General features: G+C 42.1%; 1 protein-coding gene across 1 annotated transcript in view; it reads left to right on the forward strand.

Moving 5' to 3' along the window:
• Positions 1-19,344, forward strand: part of LOC147022025 (uncharacterized) — a 233,652-nt gene that overhangs the window by 195,228 nt on the left and 19,080 nt on the right. Inside the window, exons 45-51 of the mRNA XM_085892576.1 lie at positions 4,921-4,974; positions 6,206-6,313; positions 7,484-7,537; positions 7,781-7,888; positions 8,549-8,602; positions 18,066-18,173; positions 18,389-18,638. Coding sequence (XP_085748702.1) covers positions 4,921-4,974; positions 6,206-6,313; positions 7,484-7,537; positions 7,781-7,888; positions 8,549-8,602; positions 18,066-18,173; positions 18,389-18,638 — 736 coding nt within the window. The remainder of the gene's footprint in view (positions 1-4,920; positions 4,975-6,205; positions 6,314-7,483; positions 7,538-7,780; positions 7,889-8,548; positions 8,603-18,065; positions 18,174-18,388; positions 18,639-19,344) is intronic.

Here is a 19,344-nt window from a genome sequence, read left to right on the forward strand (position 1 = left end):
GAACTCTGTTCTTATTTACTCGACGGATTTCGACGAAACTTGGTGGGGGGGGGGTTAGGTCTGGTCCAAGGATCAGGCCATTAGATTGTAGACTTGCTCCAAAATCCAAAATGGCCGCTATGGCGGCCATTTTGAAAAAATATTTGAATTTTTATTTTTTGCATTTCTGCATGTTTTAAGTGATTTCCAACCCCCCCCCCCAAAAAAAAAAATTTGTTGGAGAAAAAAAAAAATTTTTGCAACTTTTTTTTCAACAAAATTTCGATTTTTTTTTCATTTCTACATGTTATCAGTGATTTCCAACAAAAAACATGTCAAAATTATAATTGCGGCTGATTTTGGAACTTCAGGTGGATATACCCACGTAAAATCAATTTCTATCTCAAGGAATCGAGCTATGACGAATGAATTGAGTATGTAAAAGTTAAAAGTAAAAGGGAAAGTTGCAAACTATAACTCTGTGAGCACTGTTGATGTCAAATTGAATGAATAGGATATCAGGTTCACTTGAGTGACCGAGCAGTATTGGCGGTGGAGGTTTTGCACTCTACCGAGTGCTCCCCCTCTTGTTTGTCTTGTCATCCTTTATAGTCCAGTCATTCTATGATTTGATCAAGAAGAAATTGGAAAATAATTGTGGTTTACTGTAACTCGTCCCCAAAACCTACCTTATAACATATTGGATACTTTGATTAAGATCTTGGCCATCTAAATATCCTGGATCATACCATTTCTAAATACCATTTCTCAAAATGCCTGTCGATTGCCCTGCAAATATGCATTTACAAAACAAAAGTAGATGTAGACATCTGAGTTGAACGATTGAAGTCTACATTGGAAAGATCTTGGTGTCTATTTATTTGGTTTTGATGATGCGACCATAAGTTTGTGTCTGTGTCTCCAATTTCCTCACGTGTGCTTTTCTTTGAAAGCATGGATGAATTTTTGCAGCTGACACTCTTGCACTCACCACACGCAACTGAGCATTCTAACTGTCCATGCTTATTGCTGGAGCACCTTTGTGTATCGCAGGCAGTTTTGCATTTTTGGGGGGAGGGGGAAATCTTTTGTTTTGCATGTTTTTTCACTTGAAGCCATCCCTGCTCTTCTGTATCCAAATTGTCAGAATTCCCCATCCACTGCTGCTGCACTTGGAAATACATATGAGAGCTGTCAAAGTATGTAGCCACTGCTGTGGGAAAAGGGGTTGGGGAGGACTGTGCACCTGTACAGTAATGATGCTTCTGGACACCTTGGGTAAGCACCTGTTGGCCTCACCATGATGACCTCCACACAAACAGGTGACAGCCTTCTCATCAACAGAGATCATGTCATCCTAAGAAGATTCACTGGAGAACACTTCAGCTGGCTTCTTGAACTTTGGCTCACTTATCAACTTATCGAGAGCCGCTCCCTTCCAAATCACAAACAAGCGTGATGTGGTGTCGCATCCGGCAATTGCATGCACGGATGGCAACCAGTTGCACATCTCTGGACCCAACACATTCTGCAGCCAGTTAATGTTCCAAATCCATAACTTATTTGTGGTGTGTCTTCCTTCTGACCTGGAGAATTTGGCAAATGAGCTGATTTCTGCATGGAAGCACAATAGCACGAAGAGATCCGTATCTTCTCCTATGACAGTAGTCGTATATTTGGAAGCAGAATATATTTCTGTCCTGGCAATGAGTAGGTCAGCATCACCTTCTGCATCGATTGTTGTCAACCCATTTTCTTTCAGCTTCTCACTGAGAATGAGGATGAAATTCTATTTGTTCGTACTGTTGGCCAATAAATGTTCTTTCTTTGTGTTGATGGGCATGTGTCCAACAAAATTCACTTGGACACATACAACACCTTTTGAGTTTTGATCACTGAAACAAAGTGGAGCTGCTGTAGTTGTGATGAACATAATCGACATAGTTCTTGCAAATGCAGTCAAATGTTGCATTGTGTTTCCATGGTCGTTGTTGAATGAGTCACCATCAAGCACATAATGCATTTCTCTTCGTTTGGTGCAGGCATCTCAGTCAGTCATCGCATATTCAATGAAGCTGCACCAGCAAGTAATGGCTTGTTTTCCCGAGAGCCTTGAAGTCCATTTCAATTCAACAGAGATGATGGATGGTTGCAGAGTTCAAATTTGAATATTTCGTCAATATTTTCAGAAACATTGCCTGCAACTTGAAGCAAATGCTGAAAAAGCAACTCAGGATCCACATGGATAGACTCACCACCAACTTTTGCAGACATATTGTGGCTCACTTCTTCTTTTTCTTGCACATGGCAGCTATCGTGTTTTTTGGGGCACAACTATGCCAATAATGCTGTGCCCCTATACCAGTGCAGTGGTACTCAGTTTGCCAACCTCAGGATGACAGGCTGAGTCAACCCCACCTGGTGTTAAATCAGTAGCCAACAGGGCTCGAACACAGGACCCTAAGATCCCAAACCAGCCACCTTAACTACGAAGCCAACACCAAGCTTGCGGCTCACTGAGACTACCTGATTATTTTTATTGAATGGGTGTTCCAGAACATTGCTCCTCACGATGGTTTTAAGAATGTTGTTACCGTACCCACTTCCTTTGCTTTATGAGCAGTCACGGTGTCATCATCTGTAACACCGTTGACAATATTACGCAGTCAAGATGTATCCAGAACAAAAGGATTTTGGTCCTGAAGGAACCCAAGGAGAGCCAGGTTGTCATCGTCGTATCTGGTCTTCCTGGCCTTTGTTACATTTTCATGCTGATCACTTGTGAAGTAAGTTGTGTCTGTGAGGTCCTACATGGCACCAATTACATCAGTACATGCTGGCATGGACAGCAGCCATTGTGTGTGTGTTGAGACTCAGCCATTCCCCAACCCCACATCAATGCACCTGCCGTCTTCCTGCTTCTCGTTACCTGTTCAATGCTTCTCATATTTCACTTGTTTAATTCCCAAATCTGATGACAGCCCAGCATAGTAGCAATCATTGCTCAGAATAACATGGTTCCTTGTTTTGAAGAAATCATAAATGTCTGGATGCAGTGTACAAAGATGGAGCATTTGCTGGAGGTACATACTGTATGCACAAGAAACAGGATGGACAAAACAACCTCAAAACCGAGATGATTACAAGCTCCGGCTATCCGAAAAAGCCTAAGGCTGCACATAAGGAACAAATTCAACAAAATACTGCCAACAATCACGATTGATCAAGGAGAATATCCGATGAAAACACAAATACCACGCAGAGACGAAAATATAACAGAAAACATGACGGATCCGGTTCGGGAAAACTGAACTTTGATTCAGGTGGAAGTAGAGATGTGGATTCGACCAACATGTGGAGCAATCCCGAACATTGAGTCTGGCATGATTTGCTATTGGGAGAAATCCAGGTGGGAAAGTTCACGGCAGACCAAACATTTCCATATTTTGCAGCTATAAACGTGTCGTCGGGTGACCGGCCATTGCAGCTTGACAGTCGTCTTCCAAAAACCATCCAGTAAGAACATATATTGTCCAAAGCTTTGTGTGCTTACATCTTTATCCTTACTATAATTCACGGACCGGTGTTTGTGTGTGTGTTTGAGTGTCCCGCTACTCCTCCTAGTTCTGGGCTGATGCCATCCAGACTTGCTACCCCCATCAGCGTGACCCCAATGAATGTATGGGGTGTTTCTATGTTTGCTGGTGGTCTGGGTATGGGTAGGGGAGGTGGGGGGATAAATTCTCTGTCAATGTGTATCGTGTAGCGCCCCCTCTGGGTGGGGGAGGGTATTACAAGTCCCCATGTTGTCCAGTACTGTGAAGTTTTGAATTATTAGCAGTAGGTATGTTTTTGCTTCATGCACGAAACCTGAGGTTTTTTGGGGGGTTTTTTTTTTGCATAGATAGAGCTGTCAGTTGCCTAGACACCACCCAAATAGCGTCAGGAGTACGTGTGCCATGTTTGGAACAAGATCGCCCGAAGGGCGGGTACTCTGCTCGTTTGAATAATTCATCCTGTTAATGTAATATTTATTGGGCTATATTGGCATCAATATGCCACTGTTTAGCCATCTTGGATGTATGTAAATTAGCACTTTTGCCACATATACATTTATCAACACTTTGATATATTGTTTGAGAGGGCTTTGGGAATACTTCACAACAAATCTCATTTATTCTGAATTTCGTTTTCGGTTTGGCAATTTTTTTTCCACTTGATTGACTGAATAATTATGCAGGTTCTTCCACAAGTGTCTTCCTCCTTCAAATACGAAGTTCCTTTTACTTCTTTCACTTATTCAATATGCTCCCGATGGTTCGGTGCTGAAATCCCCTCATTGGATCCTTTGTATGCAAAGCTTCCGATCCTGAACCTCCATCTCTCGGTGTTGGATTCTCACTGATTAGCCATTTCCTTAATCCCATCCTTTTATCTTCTCTTCAGCCTTCCTTTTAGTCTCCTTCCTTCCTTCCGGCATCCACCTTTCAACCGTTCTGACTATCTGATCTTCCGCCATCCTCCACATATGCCCAACCATGTCAGACACCACTCTTCAGCAAAAAGCATATTTTTAGTGAACTCTATGTCTTCACAGTGTGATCACTCCTTGGCTTTTTTCACAAGATATTGGCTATTTGTTGTTCACCTTGGTGTCTTGGTTTTCTATAGGTTTTCTTGGCGTATAGGTTTTCTATTATCATCGCTTTTCCGAAACCTTGTTTAATTCTTGGCTTTTTTCATTGGCTCACCTTGGCATTTATGAAAATGAGGAGTGTTCACACTGCGTCTTCATTGTCAAACTTGTGTTTTGTAAAATTTTGATGGCTCAGAATTTTCATTCAAATTGTCTTGCACAGCTTCATCCTTTGAAAAGTTTACTCTAAGTGTTGTATCATGGTATGAAGATTTACTTGCTTGAGAGGAATGCCATGTGTTCAGGGTGATGCTGGAGTTGAGGGATATCGAGGAAAGCCTGGACTCAACGGACCTGATGTAAGTCCATTATAATGTGCTTTGACACTAAAACCATCATTTCATTCTGTTCCAATTAGCATTCGAATTGCAAATCGAAGCAGACCCCAAAACAGTTGTCGAGCATTAGAAATACACTTCTGTCAACATACCTAGATGCCTTCATTGGTGTTATTGATCTTGCATCCCATTTGAGGCACAAACACGGGTTTCTGCAAACGTAAAGCAGCTTGTAGCTGTGGTTCCATGAGTAATCACCCTGTGAATGGAAATAACATACGAGCCATTTCACTCCTCTGACTGTTAAGCAAAAACTTATATTCAACCTTGAGCCAGTCGGTGACACTTTTACTTTAAGAAAGGTAATTGGTCATCAGGGTTCTTTACATGGAGAACATTTTCACAAAAAATATGATAGTAGCAGAAAATGGCATCTGGAATGACTGTTGCCATCACGTGAAAGTTTGAATTATAATAATAAAGAAATCCGAGCAAACAAATGTTAAGTTATTGAACAACAATGAGCATAAAAAGCAGGAGCAAGATGAAAAAAGGTAAGTGGAGGAGGGAATAACCGAGGGCGGTGAAACTCAGCGTCACATGATCCCATGCAATATCTTTTGAGAAACAGGAGACCATTGTGAGCCAACACCCCGACCAAAACCTTTATTCTCCTGCTCTAATCCTTGGGTGGAGGTGGACGCTCACACGTGCCATGTCTCACGATGCAATTAGCAGACCAGATTTGCAATTAAATTCTGGTCAAATACACATTCACAAAATAGTAATTTCGAAAGTAGGTCTTGGGAGAGTACTGACTTGAAGAATAAATAGGCAGGTGACATTGATGAGTGAAGGTGAAGTTGAAATTCTTGAACAAAAAGACAATCATCGCAAAAGAGGAAAACCTCGAACACCATGCCATTGCTTCAGATGGCTTCAGATGGTGGCAACTGCCACGGTCCTTGTCCCACACAGGCTAACAAAGGCTATAGAGTGTATGTGCTCACACTGTATTACTATAACCTGATTTTGGGATAAACTTCAATATTTACAGTCAGCTCATTCAATCTGTGCAATGGAAACAGACCCTCCGGAAACTGGATATTAAAATATGGACTTAATTACGATCATCATATATTTTCACCAAAAACAAGTTAAAACCTGAAAATCATACCTGTACTCTTTATCACTCAATTCTACAAATGTATCATTCTGCTATCATACTGTGTAATGCTTTAATGTGTTTAAGGGTGATGTTGGTGATGTTGGACGTTCTGGACTTCAAGGTCTAATTGGAGTTCCTGGATCCACTGGACCTCCAGGTCTTCCTGGATTGGATGGTGAGGCGGGATTACAGGTAAGGAAGGTGCTTGATTTGAGAGGCTTGCATCGCCCGGCTGATGTTTGTGTGTGCCACAGACGGAGAAAGGAGTGATTTTAATTTAATTAGATATATTAATTTGCTGAAAGTAAGTGAAAGTAATCTTTATCTCAACTGTATGAATTTTATGACTACATATGAAGCCCCTGGGTTCAGGATTTTCTAAGATGATACAAGTCTCAATGTTAAGATCTGGAAACCAAGACCACAAATAAAATTTTGTTAGAGATGGTTATTTACCAGTTGTTCGCCCACACTTTGTGTTATACTCCCAGTGAGGAGGGAGGTCGCCAAGGGACCATGCCCATATGTATCAGACAAGGTAATTCCAACCTTTGTAAACCTCAATGAGCCAAGCCTACGAAGGTGGTGAGGGTCAGGGGGGGGGGGAGATATATTTCATTATAAAGTATGGGGTAGCTTGTCCAGGAGATGGACCAGATAGGAATTGAGTGAGCCAAATGAGGTGCAACCTTAAATACTTGATCATTCACACAACAGATCATTCATACAGCTCAGTCGAGGTAGCAATTCAATCACAGAGTTTATTATGGCCTGATGGTGGAATCGTTTGATGAACAAATATAATCAGTTGAAATACAGAGCATTCACATTTTGCTCTGGTTCCGGCATTTCGTGTAACGGAGGATGGCTTCAAAAAGAGCGAGGAGGCCTAGCCATGAAAAGGTTGTGATGTAGTATGATGAAACTCGACTTTATCGTTGAATGCCAACATCATGACAAAATAGCATGGACAAACCAGAACATCAGTCGAGGATGCCTCTGTATCCTCACTTGCAGCATGGCTTCAACCGATGTGATTGTATAATTGTATCAATATAACTTTGTGCCATCCTATTTTTATTATTACTCAACAAACCCACTAGGCACAGATGATTAATAGTTTTCTGCCCTTCCAGTAAAAGAGCAGGAACTAGGTCAGGCTGATGATAGTTAAAGAAGCAAATAGTGGAGGGCTAAGCCTAGCTCAGCTATTAAATGAAACCTGTGCTACTTCCCTTTCCCAAAATGCACACTAAGGTTGATTACAAAGGAAGTCTTGAGAGAAATATAATTAGTGTAGCCAAACATGGGCCCCACCTTAATATGAGAGTATTCCTGACAAACTATGTTTTTCCTTAATAGGGACCTATTGGACCCACTGGCCCCCCTGGTCCAAGCCGACCACGAGGACCTTGGGTAAGCATCACATGTCGATTTTGTCTGCAGCTTGAGATTGCGTGTGACAGCCAATTTTGGGAAAAATGCAAAGATGTTTCTGGTTCTCATATGTCACCGTAAGCATGACCTAATGATGAATAAGTAGCTCATTATTTCACCTCAATGTTGCATTCAATACTATTGGCATTCAAATAGCAAACTGAAACAAATGCACAATTCATAGATTTGAGGACCCCATTGAATTGTCGAACATCATTTCAGGGACCAGCTGGCTCGCTTGGGGCTAAAGGTGAAGTGGGCAGTCGTGGAGAGAGAGGTTTCAAAGGACACCGTGGGTTTTCAGGCCTATCCGGCATACCAGGCAATCCGGTAAGTCAGCGACTAGTTTGTTTATCATTATATTTTATCATGATGAGGGCAAAATGATGAAGGTGTCATTTGAGTATCGTACATATATTTTCATGCTGTATTCAATGACATCGTCGATACAGTATTACGAGTACTAGTTATTGAACAGCCCCAATTAATCCTACCTTCTGTGGGGTCGGCCACAGGAGGTAGATTTGTCCAAGTCTTTCACAAACCATCTGGCCAGACCTGACATTTAACGAGAACAGATTTTGGTAAGAATTTGTCGTTTTGTTCAACGTGCTGGCGATAACTCACCTACTTTTCACTAAAGACACCCATGGGACCTTTAATGTCCATGGACTAACGCTAGCAGATGAGACAACCCAACTCAATGTCCATTCCAAGGACAGTGCACTTTGTGATGCAACACCATTTCGAAGAAACACAAACCCGACAGTTTATAATCAGGTCGGAAATCAAACCCAGGATAGATAGCTAAAAGGTAGGTAAGTATGCAACCTTTGCACCATCCTGTTTGACAGCATTTCAACGTGATGTTAGGGAAGTATATTTGAAATCGTCCATTTTATTTGAATGAAACTTTTTGAATTGACCGCTTGAGTTTTGCCACCAGGAAGGCCCTGCAAAGGTTTTGCTTTGTTGTTTTTTTTTCTGCAGGGTTCTCCTGGAGATCTTGGCCCTCCTGGTTTAACTGGACCCATCGGTCCCAGGGTAAGAACCGAAAACAGAACCAACAGAGTAATCGCAGACACTCCAGGATAGGATAACTGCAAGCATATTCATTTATATACTGATGTGCTGAACTTTTAGAAACTCGCACTTTTATAGAAATTTTGATGTGATTGTGGTCGGTGCATTCTTTTTTACCAAAATAAATTGCATGCAGTTGAGAATACAGAGAGAACGACAAGGGCACTCGGTGGAGCGCATACCTCCGCCCTGTAGTGTCTGATCCATGAGAACATATCTGGCCCAATACTTTTTTTGAAATATCATTCCATATATTGTTTTTGAGCCCCATCTCTCAATGGTGAAGAATCACTTTAAAAAAATCTAGTCGTCGGATCCAGATTCGGATCTTCACCAAAATCGAATTAATTCGTTGTGGTCACACACCCAACCTGTCCACCAGGGTTCATCCGAATCCGCCCACAACTTTTTGGAGATATCATGCTATATATCGGTTGTGAAGAATCACTTAAAAAATTATCACATCCGGATCCGGATACAGATCTTCACCAAAATCTAATCAGTTTGTCATTGTCACACACTGAACTTGTCCACAAAATTTCATTCAGATCCGTCCACAACTTGTTGAGATATCCTGTACACAAACAGTCAGACAGACAGAAAGGGGTGAAAACAGAGCACGATCTATATTTCCCATGAGCAGCCATTTTGTCTGAATCTCGATATTCCCCAATGCTGAGAACATGAGCGGCGCAGTTGATGGGTCGAGATGGCATAAAATGGCGCAATATTTTGTGCAAGTTCTGCTCTGGCGGTTTTTGGAAGTTCCAGCAAGATGATTTTTGTTCTCCAGTGTTCAAGTACATAATTCAATTGAAATAAAATAAAAGTTTTGAAGGCGACAGGAAAAAAATCAAACTTTTTTTCAGAAGTTTATCACCGTTGATGCACCGCCTTTTACACCACCTTATTTAACACGTTACATTAGTTATTCATGACTGTTGTTTGTGTCCTTTATGACGTTGTCGCCAAAACAGTAAATTTCCTGTTTGGATTGATTTTCAATTTTGTTTGACTGTCAGAGGGGGGTGTTTGTGTGTGTGGGGGGGGGAGAGGATGTGGAGGGAGAGAGGATGTAGGGGGCAGTGGGGAGAGGATGTGCGGGGGGGGTGGGGAGAGAATGTGCGGGGGGTGGGGAGAGAATGTGCGGGGGGGAGAGAGAATGTGGGGTGGGGGAGAGGATGGGGGGAGAGAATGTGGGGTGGAGGAGAGAATGTGGGGGAGAGGATGTGGGGTGGGAGAGAGGATATTAGGGGGGAGAGGATGTGGGGTGGCAGAGAGGATATTAGGGGGTAGAGGATGTGGGGTGGGAGAGAGGATATTAGGGGGGAGAGGATGTGGGGTGGCGGAGAGAATATTAGGGGGAGAGAGGATGTGGGGGGGGAGAGGATGGGGGTGGAAGAAAGGATGTTGGGGGAGAGAGGATGTTGGGGGGGGAGAAAGGATGTGGGGGAGGAGAGAGGATGGGGTGGTAGAGAGGATGTTGGGGGGGGAGAGAGGATTTTGGGGGGGGAGTGGATGTTGGGGGGAGAGGATGGGGTGGGAGAGAGGATGTTGGGGGGAGAGAGGAAGTGGGGAGGGGGAGAGAATGTTGGGGAGGAGAAAGGATGTGGGGGGGAGAGGATGGGGTGGGAGAGAGGATGTGGGGTGGGAGGGAGGATGTGGGGGGGAGAGAATGTTGGGGGGAGAGGATATTGGGGGAGAAAGTAAGTATGGAGGGGGAGAGAATGTTGGGGGGATAGAGGATGTTGGAGTTGGGGGAGAGAATGTTGGGAGGAGGGGAGGAGAAAGGATGTTTCGGGCAGGGTGAGAGGATGGGGGTGGGAGAGAGGATGTTGGGGGGAGAGAGGAAGTGGGGAGGAGGGGAGAGAATGTTGGTGGAGGGAGAGAGGATGTTGGGGGAGAAAGTAAGTGGGGAGGGGGGAGAATGTTGGGGGGGAGAGAGGATGTTGGGGGTGGGGGAGAGAATGTTTGGGGGGGGAGGAGAGAGGATGTTTCGGGCAGGGTGAGAGGATATTGGCGGGGGGGGGGGGAAATAATAATAAGAGGCGAGCAATGAAATGTGTGTATTGCCAACTTCCAGAATCACTGCCATGAAATGAGGCAAATGCATAAGGTAAAAATGAACAGGAAACTGTACGTGGCTTCTTTTTTATACATGAGACCAATGAGTGTTCCTTTCATCCACAAGAAAGGAGAAAATAACTGAACAACTTCCATGGTTTATCTGTGCTCTGCTGTTGTCGGATTTTGTTGAGTGACCCAAATGGGAGCATTTTAGTGGATGAAACTGTCATGGCAAAGAAATCCAGAAAGTCCCTGAGGAAAGGCAGTGTGTGCTGATATATCAAATTTTCAGCCAAATCAAACCTAATTAGATATCAGAGAAGTCAAACTGAGAAATCAAACCAAATCATATTTACCTCCACCACCGAAGCTGGATGGAGGTTATATTTTGACACCTGTCTGTGCGTGTTTGTTACTAACGAAATCTAAAGATTTCGTAATTATATTGATGACTTCTGTCGTGTGTGTGTGTGTGTGTGTGTGTGTGTGTGTGTGTGTGTGTGTGTGTGTGTGTGTGTGTGTGTGTGTGTGTGTGTGTGTGTGTGTGTGTGTGTGTGTGTGTGTGTGTGTGGGCACGATAACTCGAGAACGGAAGAAGCTACCAATGTCAAATTACACCAGGTGAGTCAGGAGGGTGATTGCGAGCGCTGATTAGATTTTGGTCAAAATCGGTCAAAGTTCAAGGTCACAGTGAGGTCAAAAATTCAATTTTTGATGGTTTGGTACAGAATCATGGTAGAAACTTCTGGTTTGCGTCGCTACCTTCTCCAGAGACAGCTTTTATTAGACAAAGTCAGTGGTCAACCTTGACCTTTTTGCGATCGCGAAGGACGCTTAAAACTCGGTTGTCGAAATTCTGGTAAAAATCGGATGTTTTGGAGACGTTTTAAGATTGTATAAAAAATATTTCACTCGACGCGTCACGTGTCGTCACGTGATGCAGTTCGATCGAGCAGGCGCATTGTTGAGTTACGTTAAGGTTTTGCGTGGAGAAATGGAGATTTTTTGCATCGCTTGACGTTACGAGTTCGTTTTAACATCAATTTTAATTTTGTCTTCGGTTTTTGCGATCGCTTAGGACGCTTAAAACTCGGTTGTCGAAATTCTGGAACAGCGATGAATTACTGATATATATATATATATATATATATATATATATATATATATATATATATATATATATATATATATATATATATATATATATATATATACATAATAAGTCTTTGATCAGATTCTTCTGAAAAGTAATACACCGATTATCTGGCATATCCTACTGGTACTGAATCACTTTTTAAAAAAAATAAAAACAAAAAAATGGAATTTTTATAAGAAATCTGGTTTTTGTCTGGGACTCATTATCTGCAAACCACAGTGTAAAATCGTAGACCACAATGAATTCAGAATTCAAGCTCCCCTTGGGCTTCTGACTGATTCATGCTTTTATTAGACAAGGTCAGAGGTCAAGTTGACGATTTCTTAAGTTCCAGTCTATGACAGCTTGTTTGTTTGTTACTTCAGAAATCTAAAGATTTTGTAAGTATATTGATGCCTTCCGTTTCTGTTTGTTTGTTTGTTTGTTTGTTTGTTTGTAGGCAAGATAACTCGAGAAAGGGAGAAGCTACCAAGTCAAATTACACCCCGTGATTCAGGAGGGTGATGGCTAGCGCTGATTAGATTTTGGTCAAAATCGGTCAAAGGTCAAGGTCACAGTGAGGTCAAACATAATTCCGTAAATTCACGTGGAGAAATGGAGTATTTTGGCTTCGCTCGACGTTACGAGTTCGTTTTAACTTCGATTTTAATTTTGTCTTCGGTTTTTGCGATCGCTTGGGACGCTTAAAACTCGGTTGTCGAAATTCTGGTAAAAATCGGATGTTTTGGAGACGTTTAAAGATTGTATAAAAAATATTTCACTCGACGCATCACGGGTCGTCCCATGATGCAGTGCGCTCGAGCAGACGCATCGTTGAGTGACGTTAAGGAATAATATAATTGCGTGGAGAAATGGAGATTTTTGCTTCGGTCGACATTACGATTTTTGATGGTTTGATGCAGAATCATCGTAGAAACTTCTGGTTTGCGTCGCTATCTTCTCTGGAGACAGCTTTTATTAGACAAGGTCAGAGGTCAAGTTGACGATTTCGTAAGTACCAGTCTATGAGTGCTTGTTTGTTTGTTTGTTTGTTTGTTTGTATGTTTGTTACTTACGAAATCTCAAGATTCCGAAAGTATATTGATGACTTCCGTTTCTGTTTGTTAGTTTGTTTGTGTGTTTGTTTGTAGGCACGATAACTCGAAAACGGAAGAAGCTACCAATATCAAATTACACCACGTGATTCAGGACGGTGATGGCAAGTGCTGATTAGATTTTGGTCAAAATCGGTCAAAGGTCAAGGTCACCTTGAGGTCAAATATTCGATTTTTGATGGTTTGGTGCAAATAACTCGAGAACGGAAGAAGCTACCAATGTCAAATTACACCACATGATTCAGGAGGCTGATGGCTGGCGTTGATTAGATTTTGGTCAAAATCGGTCAAAGTTCAAGGTCACAGTGAGGTCAACCATCCAAAACATTCAATTTTTGATGGTTTGGTAGAGAATCATCGTAGAAACTTCTCGTTTGCGTCGCTACCTTCTCGAGAGACAGCTTTTATTGGACATGGTCAGAGGTCAAGTTGACGATTTCGTAAGTACCAGTCTATGACTGCTTGTTTGTTTGTTTGTTTGCAGGCACGATAACTCGAGAACGGAAGATGCTACCAATGTCAATTTACACCACATGATTCACGAGGGTGATGGCAAGTGTTGATTAGATTTTGGTCAAAATCGGTCAAAGGTCAAGGTCACAGCGAGGTCAAATACTCAATTTTGTGATGGTTTGGTACAGATAACTCGAGAACGGAAGAAGCTAATAATGTCAAATTACACCACGTGATTCAGGAGGGTGATGGCTAGTGCTGATTAGATTTTGGTCAAAATCGGTCAAAGGTCAAGGTCACGGTGAGGTCAAATATTCGATTTTTGATGGTTTGGTACAGATAACTCGAGAACGGAAGAAGCTAATAATGTCAAATTACACCACGTGATTCAGGACGCTGATGGCTCATGCTGATTCGATTTTGGTCAAAATCGGTCAAAGGTCAAGGTCACAGTGAGGTCAAACATCCAAAACATTCGATTTTTGATGGTTTGGGACAGAGTCATCGTAGAAACTTCTGGTTTGCGTCGCTACCTTCTCAAGAGACAGCTTTTATTAGACAAGGTCAGAGGTCAAGTTGACGATTTTGTAAGTACCAGTCTATGACTGCTCGTTTGTTTGTTGGTTTATTTGTTTGTTTGTAGGCACGATAACTCGAGAACGGAAGAAGCTACCAATGTCAAATTACACCACGTGATTCAGGAGGGTGATTGCGAGCGCTGATTAGATTTTGGTCAAAATCGGTCAAAGGTCAAGGTCACAGTGAGGTCAAACATCCAAAAAATGATAACTCGAGAATGGAAGAAGCTACTAATGTCAAATTACACCAGGTGATTCAGGAGGGTGATGGCTAGTGCTGATTAGATTTTGGTCAAAATCGGTCAAAGGTCAAGGTCACAGTGAGGTCAAACATCCAAAACATTCGATTTTTGATGGTTTGGTGTAGAATCATCGTAGAAATTTCTGTTTTGCGTCGCTACGTTCTCTCGAGACAGCTTTTATTAGACAAGGTCAGTGGTCAAGTTGACGATTTCGTAAGTAGCAGTCTATGATTGCTTGTTTGTTTGTTTGTTTGTAGGCACGATAACTCGAGAACGGAAGAAGCTGCCAATGTCAAATTACACCTCGTGATTCAGGAGGGTGATGGCTTGTGCTGATTAGATTTTGGTCAAAATCGGTCAAAGGTCAAGGTCACAGTGAGGTCAAACATAATTCTGTTAATTCACGTGGAGAAATGGAGTATTTTGGCTTCGCTCGATGTTACGAGTTCGTTTTAACTTCGATTTTAATTTTGTCTTCGGTTTTTGCGATCGCTTGGGACACTTAAAACTCGGTTGTCGAAATTCTGGTAAAAATCGGATGTTTTGGAGACGTTTAAAGATTGTATAAAAAAATATTTCACTCGACGCATCACGGGTCGTCCCATGATGCAGTGCGCTCGAGCAGACGCATCGTTGAGTTACGTTAAGGAATAATATAATTGCGTGGAGAAATGGAGATTTTTGCTTCAGTCGACGTTACTATTTTTGATGGTTTGATACAGAATCATCGTAGAAACTTCTGGTTTGCGTCGCTACCTTCTCGAGAGACAGCTTTTATTAGACAAGGTCAGAGGTCAAGTTGACGATTTCGTAAGTACCAGTCTATGACTGCTTGTTTGTTTGTTTGTAGGCACGATAACTTGAGAACAGAAGAAGCTACCAATGTCAAATTACACCACGTGATTCAGGAGGGTGATGGCTCGTGCTGATTAGATTTTGGTCAAAATCGGTCAAAGGTCAAGGTCACAGTGAGGTCAAACATCCAAAACATTCAATTTTTGATGGTTTGGTACAGAATCATCGTAGAAACTTAGTGTTTGCGTCACTATCTTCTCTGGAGACAGCTTTTATTAGAGAATGTCAGCGGTCAAGTTGACGATTTCGTAAGTCCCAGTCTCTGACTGCTTGTTTGTGTGTTTGCTTGTAGGCACGATAACTCGAACGGAAGAAGCTACCAATGTCAAATTACACCACGTGATTCAGGAGGGTGATGGCTCGTGCTGATTAGATTTTGGTCAAAATCGGTCAAAGGTCAAGGTCACAGTGAGGTCAAACATCCAAAACATTCGATTTTTGATGGTTTGGTACAGAATCATCGTGGAAACTTCTGGATTGTGTCGCTTCCTTCTCAATAGACAGCTTTTATTAGACAAGGTCAGTGGTCAAGTTGACGATTTCGTAAGTACCAGTCTATGACTGCTTTGTTTGTTTGTTTGTTTGCAGGCACGATAACTCGAGAACGGAAGACGCTACCAATGTCAATTTACACCACATGATTCACGAGGGTGATGGCAAGTGTTGATTAGATTTTGGTCAAAATCGGTCAAAGGTCAAGGTCACAGCGAGGTCAAATACTCGATTTTTGATGGTTTGGTACAGATAACTCGAGAACGGAAGAAGCTAATAATGTCAAATTACACCACGTGATTCAGGAGGGTGATGGCTAGTGCTGATTCGATTTTGGTCAAAATCGGTCAAAGGTCAAGGTCACAGTGAGGTCAAACATCCAAAACATTCGATTTTTGATGGTTTGGGACAGAATCATCGTAGAAACTTCTGGTTTGCGTCGCTACCTTCTCCAGAGACAGCTTTTATTAGACAAGGTCAGAGGTCAAGTTGACGATTTTGTCAGTACCAGTCTATGACTGCTTGTTTGTTTGTTAGTTTATTTGTTTGTTTGTAGGCACGATAACTCGAGAACGGAAGAAGCGACCAATGTCAAATTACACCACGTGATTCAGGAGCGTGATGGCTCATGCTGATTAGATTTTGGTCAAAATCGGTCAAAGGTCAAGGTCACAGTGAGGTCAAACATCCAAAAAATGATAACTCGAGAATGGAAGAAGCTACTAATGCCAAATTACACCACGTGATTCAGGAGGGTGATGGCTAGTGCTGACTAGATTTTGGTCAAAATCGGTCAAAGGTCAATGTCACAGTGAGGTCAAACATCCAAAACATTCGATTTTTGATGGTTTGGTGCAGAATCATCGTAGAAATTTCTGGTTTGCGTCGCTACGTTCTCTCGAGACAGCTTTTATTAGACAAGGTCAGTGGTCAAGTTGACGATTTCGTAAGTACCAGTCTCTGATTGCTTGTTTGTTTGTTTGTTTGTTTGTAGGCAAGATAACTCGAGAACGGAAGAAGCTGCCAATGTCAAATTACACCACGTGATTCAGGAGGGTGATGGCTTGTGCTGATTAGATTTTGGTCAAAATCGGTCAAAGGTCAAGGTCACAGTGAGGTCAAACATAATTCTGTTAATTCACGTGGAGAAATGGAGTATTTTGGCTTCGCTCGATGTTACGAGTTCGTTTTAACTTCGATTTTAATTTTGTCTTTCGTTTTTGCGATCGCTTGGGATGCTTAAAACTCGGTTGTCGAAATTCTGGTAAAAATCGGATGTTTTGGAGACGTTTTAAGATTGTATAAAAAATATTTTACTCGACGCGTCACGGGTCGTCCCTTGATGCAGTTCGATCGAGCAGGCGCATCGTTGAGTTACGTTAAGGTTTTGCGTGGAGAAATGGAGATTTTTTGCTTCGCTCGACGTTACGAGTTCGTTTTAACATCAATTTTAATTTTGTCTTCGGTTTTTTGTGATCGCTAAGGACGCTTAAAACTCGGTTGTCGAAATTCTGTTAAAATCGGATGTTTTGGAGACGTTTTAAGATTGTATAAAAAATATTTCACTCGCGCATCACGGGTCATCACGTGGTGCAGTGCGCTCAAGCAGAGGCGTCGTTGATCACGTGAAAGTTTTCCGTGTGCGCGCTGACGGTGTTTTCGATAAAGATGGTGTTTAAAAGTCATTTTTTTATCCCAATAAAGGTTATCGTCGCATGCCTGACTCGCTGAGCCGTCGGATTATGTAAACATTGTTGGTGGATGGCCGAATATTACGGTTTTGTGACTGATAAAATAATATAAAATAATTGTGTGGAGAAATGGAGATTTTTGCTTCGGTCGACGTTAGGATTTTTGATGGTTTGGTACAGATTCATCGTATAAACTTCTGGTTTGCGTCACTACCTTCTCTCGAGACAGCTTTTATTAGACAAGGTCAGAGGTCAATTTGACGATTTCGTAAGTACCAGTCTATGACTGCTTGTTTTTGTTTGTCTGTCTGCCCGTCTGTTTGTTTGTTTGTCTACAATCTGGATATATCTTCATAATTGACAATATAAGTGATTCTTCACCATTAAGAGATGGGGCCAACAACTATGCATAGCATGATATCTCTAAAAGTTCTGAATGAGTTATGACAAAACGATGTGGACGAGTTGGTTCGGTGACGAGAACAAGTCGATTCGATTTTGGTTCATGTCTGGATTCAGATCCGACCTATCAGTGGGATACAAAACATGAACTGTTCAGCGTGGTGGAGGTCTGTTCTCCACAATGTACCATTCTACTTTAATGTGGATTTGATTTCATGCACATTCAAATCGGTGATGGAATGTTTGATACAAAGAGTGCACCGATTGAGTAATGGTTAATGCTCGTAGCTTTGTGAACATCATGCTTTCAGCCAGATTTTTCTTCACCTGTTATGAAAAATTTTTTTTTTTCTTGGTGATCGTACCGTTTGACTGAAATTATTTTCCTCTACAGGGTGATCCTGGACCATTTGGACCAGTTGGACAAGAAGGGTTGGCAGGTGCACTTGGTCCCTTTGGGCCAAAAGGTCCTCCAGGCGAAATTGGAAATGAAGGATCTGCAGTAGGTCCAGATTGATGGGCATTGACACGATTGTTTTGGATTTACTTTAGGAAAGCATTTCTCTTAATATCTGTGTATTAAGCTCACTCTGTATTCACCATGATGAGCACAGTATTTCTGATGCTATGAACTACATATGTATTACTATGGTCATTTGTTTTAATTCAAGCACAGTAACTTCTGCTGTCAACTGAAGACAAATGTGTGTTGAACAGGGTAATCCTGGACTGCCTGGGCCACCTGGAGATCCAGGTCCTTCTGGAGATTCCAGCAGCTACGGATCGTTTCTCGGTTTGACCGTGTCCGACGATGGTATGAGTAATGACATCCGCAAACAAGAGGTGCAGGCAACCATCAAGTCTCTCAGCGTACAGGTTAACGTGATCTTTCAGCCTGATGGTTCACGGGACCATCCAGCGAGAACCTGCCTGGATCTCAAAAAATGCCACCCTGAGTATCCCAGTGGTAAGGATGGTTGCAAAGACGGAGACTTGTTTGGCATGAGTAACACGTTTAACACGAAGAAACAACCACATGTTGGACTATATTTGAGGAAGGCATGCTCAGAAATGGTTTGCATAAACAATACCAGCGAGTAAATTAAACATAGGGGCAATACCCCTGGGTGTTCACCTGGTCAATATGGGATAGAATCAGATAAATGTACCTACCAATGAACCAATGTTATAGCAAATTTCTATTTTGGGGGGCTACCACCCCCCTCCCCTCCCCGTAAATCCCCTTCGATCCTGATTTTTTTTTTTTAATAGCGTGAACAAACTTTGTTCGATCATCTGAACGTTGTGGTCAAGTTTAATCGAAATTGTGTGTGTAGTTTCAGAGAAGAAAGCAAATACATATTTTAAAGGGCAACCCCTGTAGACTCCCTTAGGGCCTGTTTTTTAAATGCCGTGAGCAAACTTTGGTACATACATGGTGAAGAGGGTTGTGGTAAGATTTCATCAAAATTGTTTGTATAGTTTCAAAGAAGAAGTTGCAAGTATTTGCGGACGGACAGACGATGCGCTTCCCATAAGCTCCCTGGAACTACGTTCAAGGTGAGCTAAAAAAAAGGAAGATAATACTTACGGAGCCTCATGATAGTAAATATATATGTTGTAATTGTGGTGGGGAGGGGGTTAAGGAGTTGTGGGGTGGGTGGGAAGGAGGG

This window comes from Eptatretus burgeri, chromosome 8 (assembly GCF_056783735.1).
Source record: "Eptatretus burgeri isolate ZD-2024b chromosome 8, Ebu_testis_v1, whole genome shotgun sequence".
Lineage (NCBI taxonomy): Eukaryota > Metazoa > Chordata > Myxini > Myxiniformes > Myxinidae > Eptatretus > Eptatretus burgeri.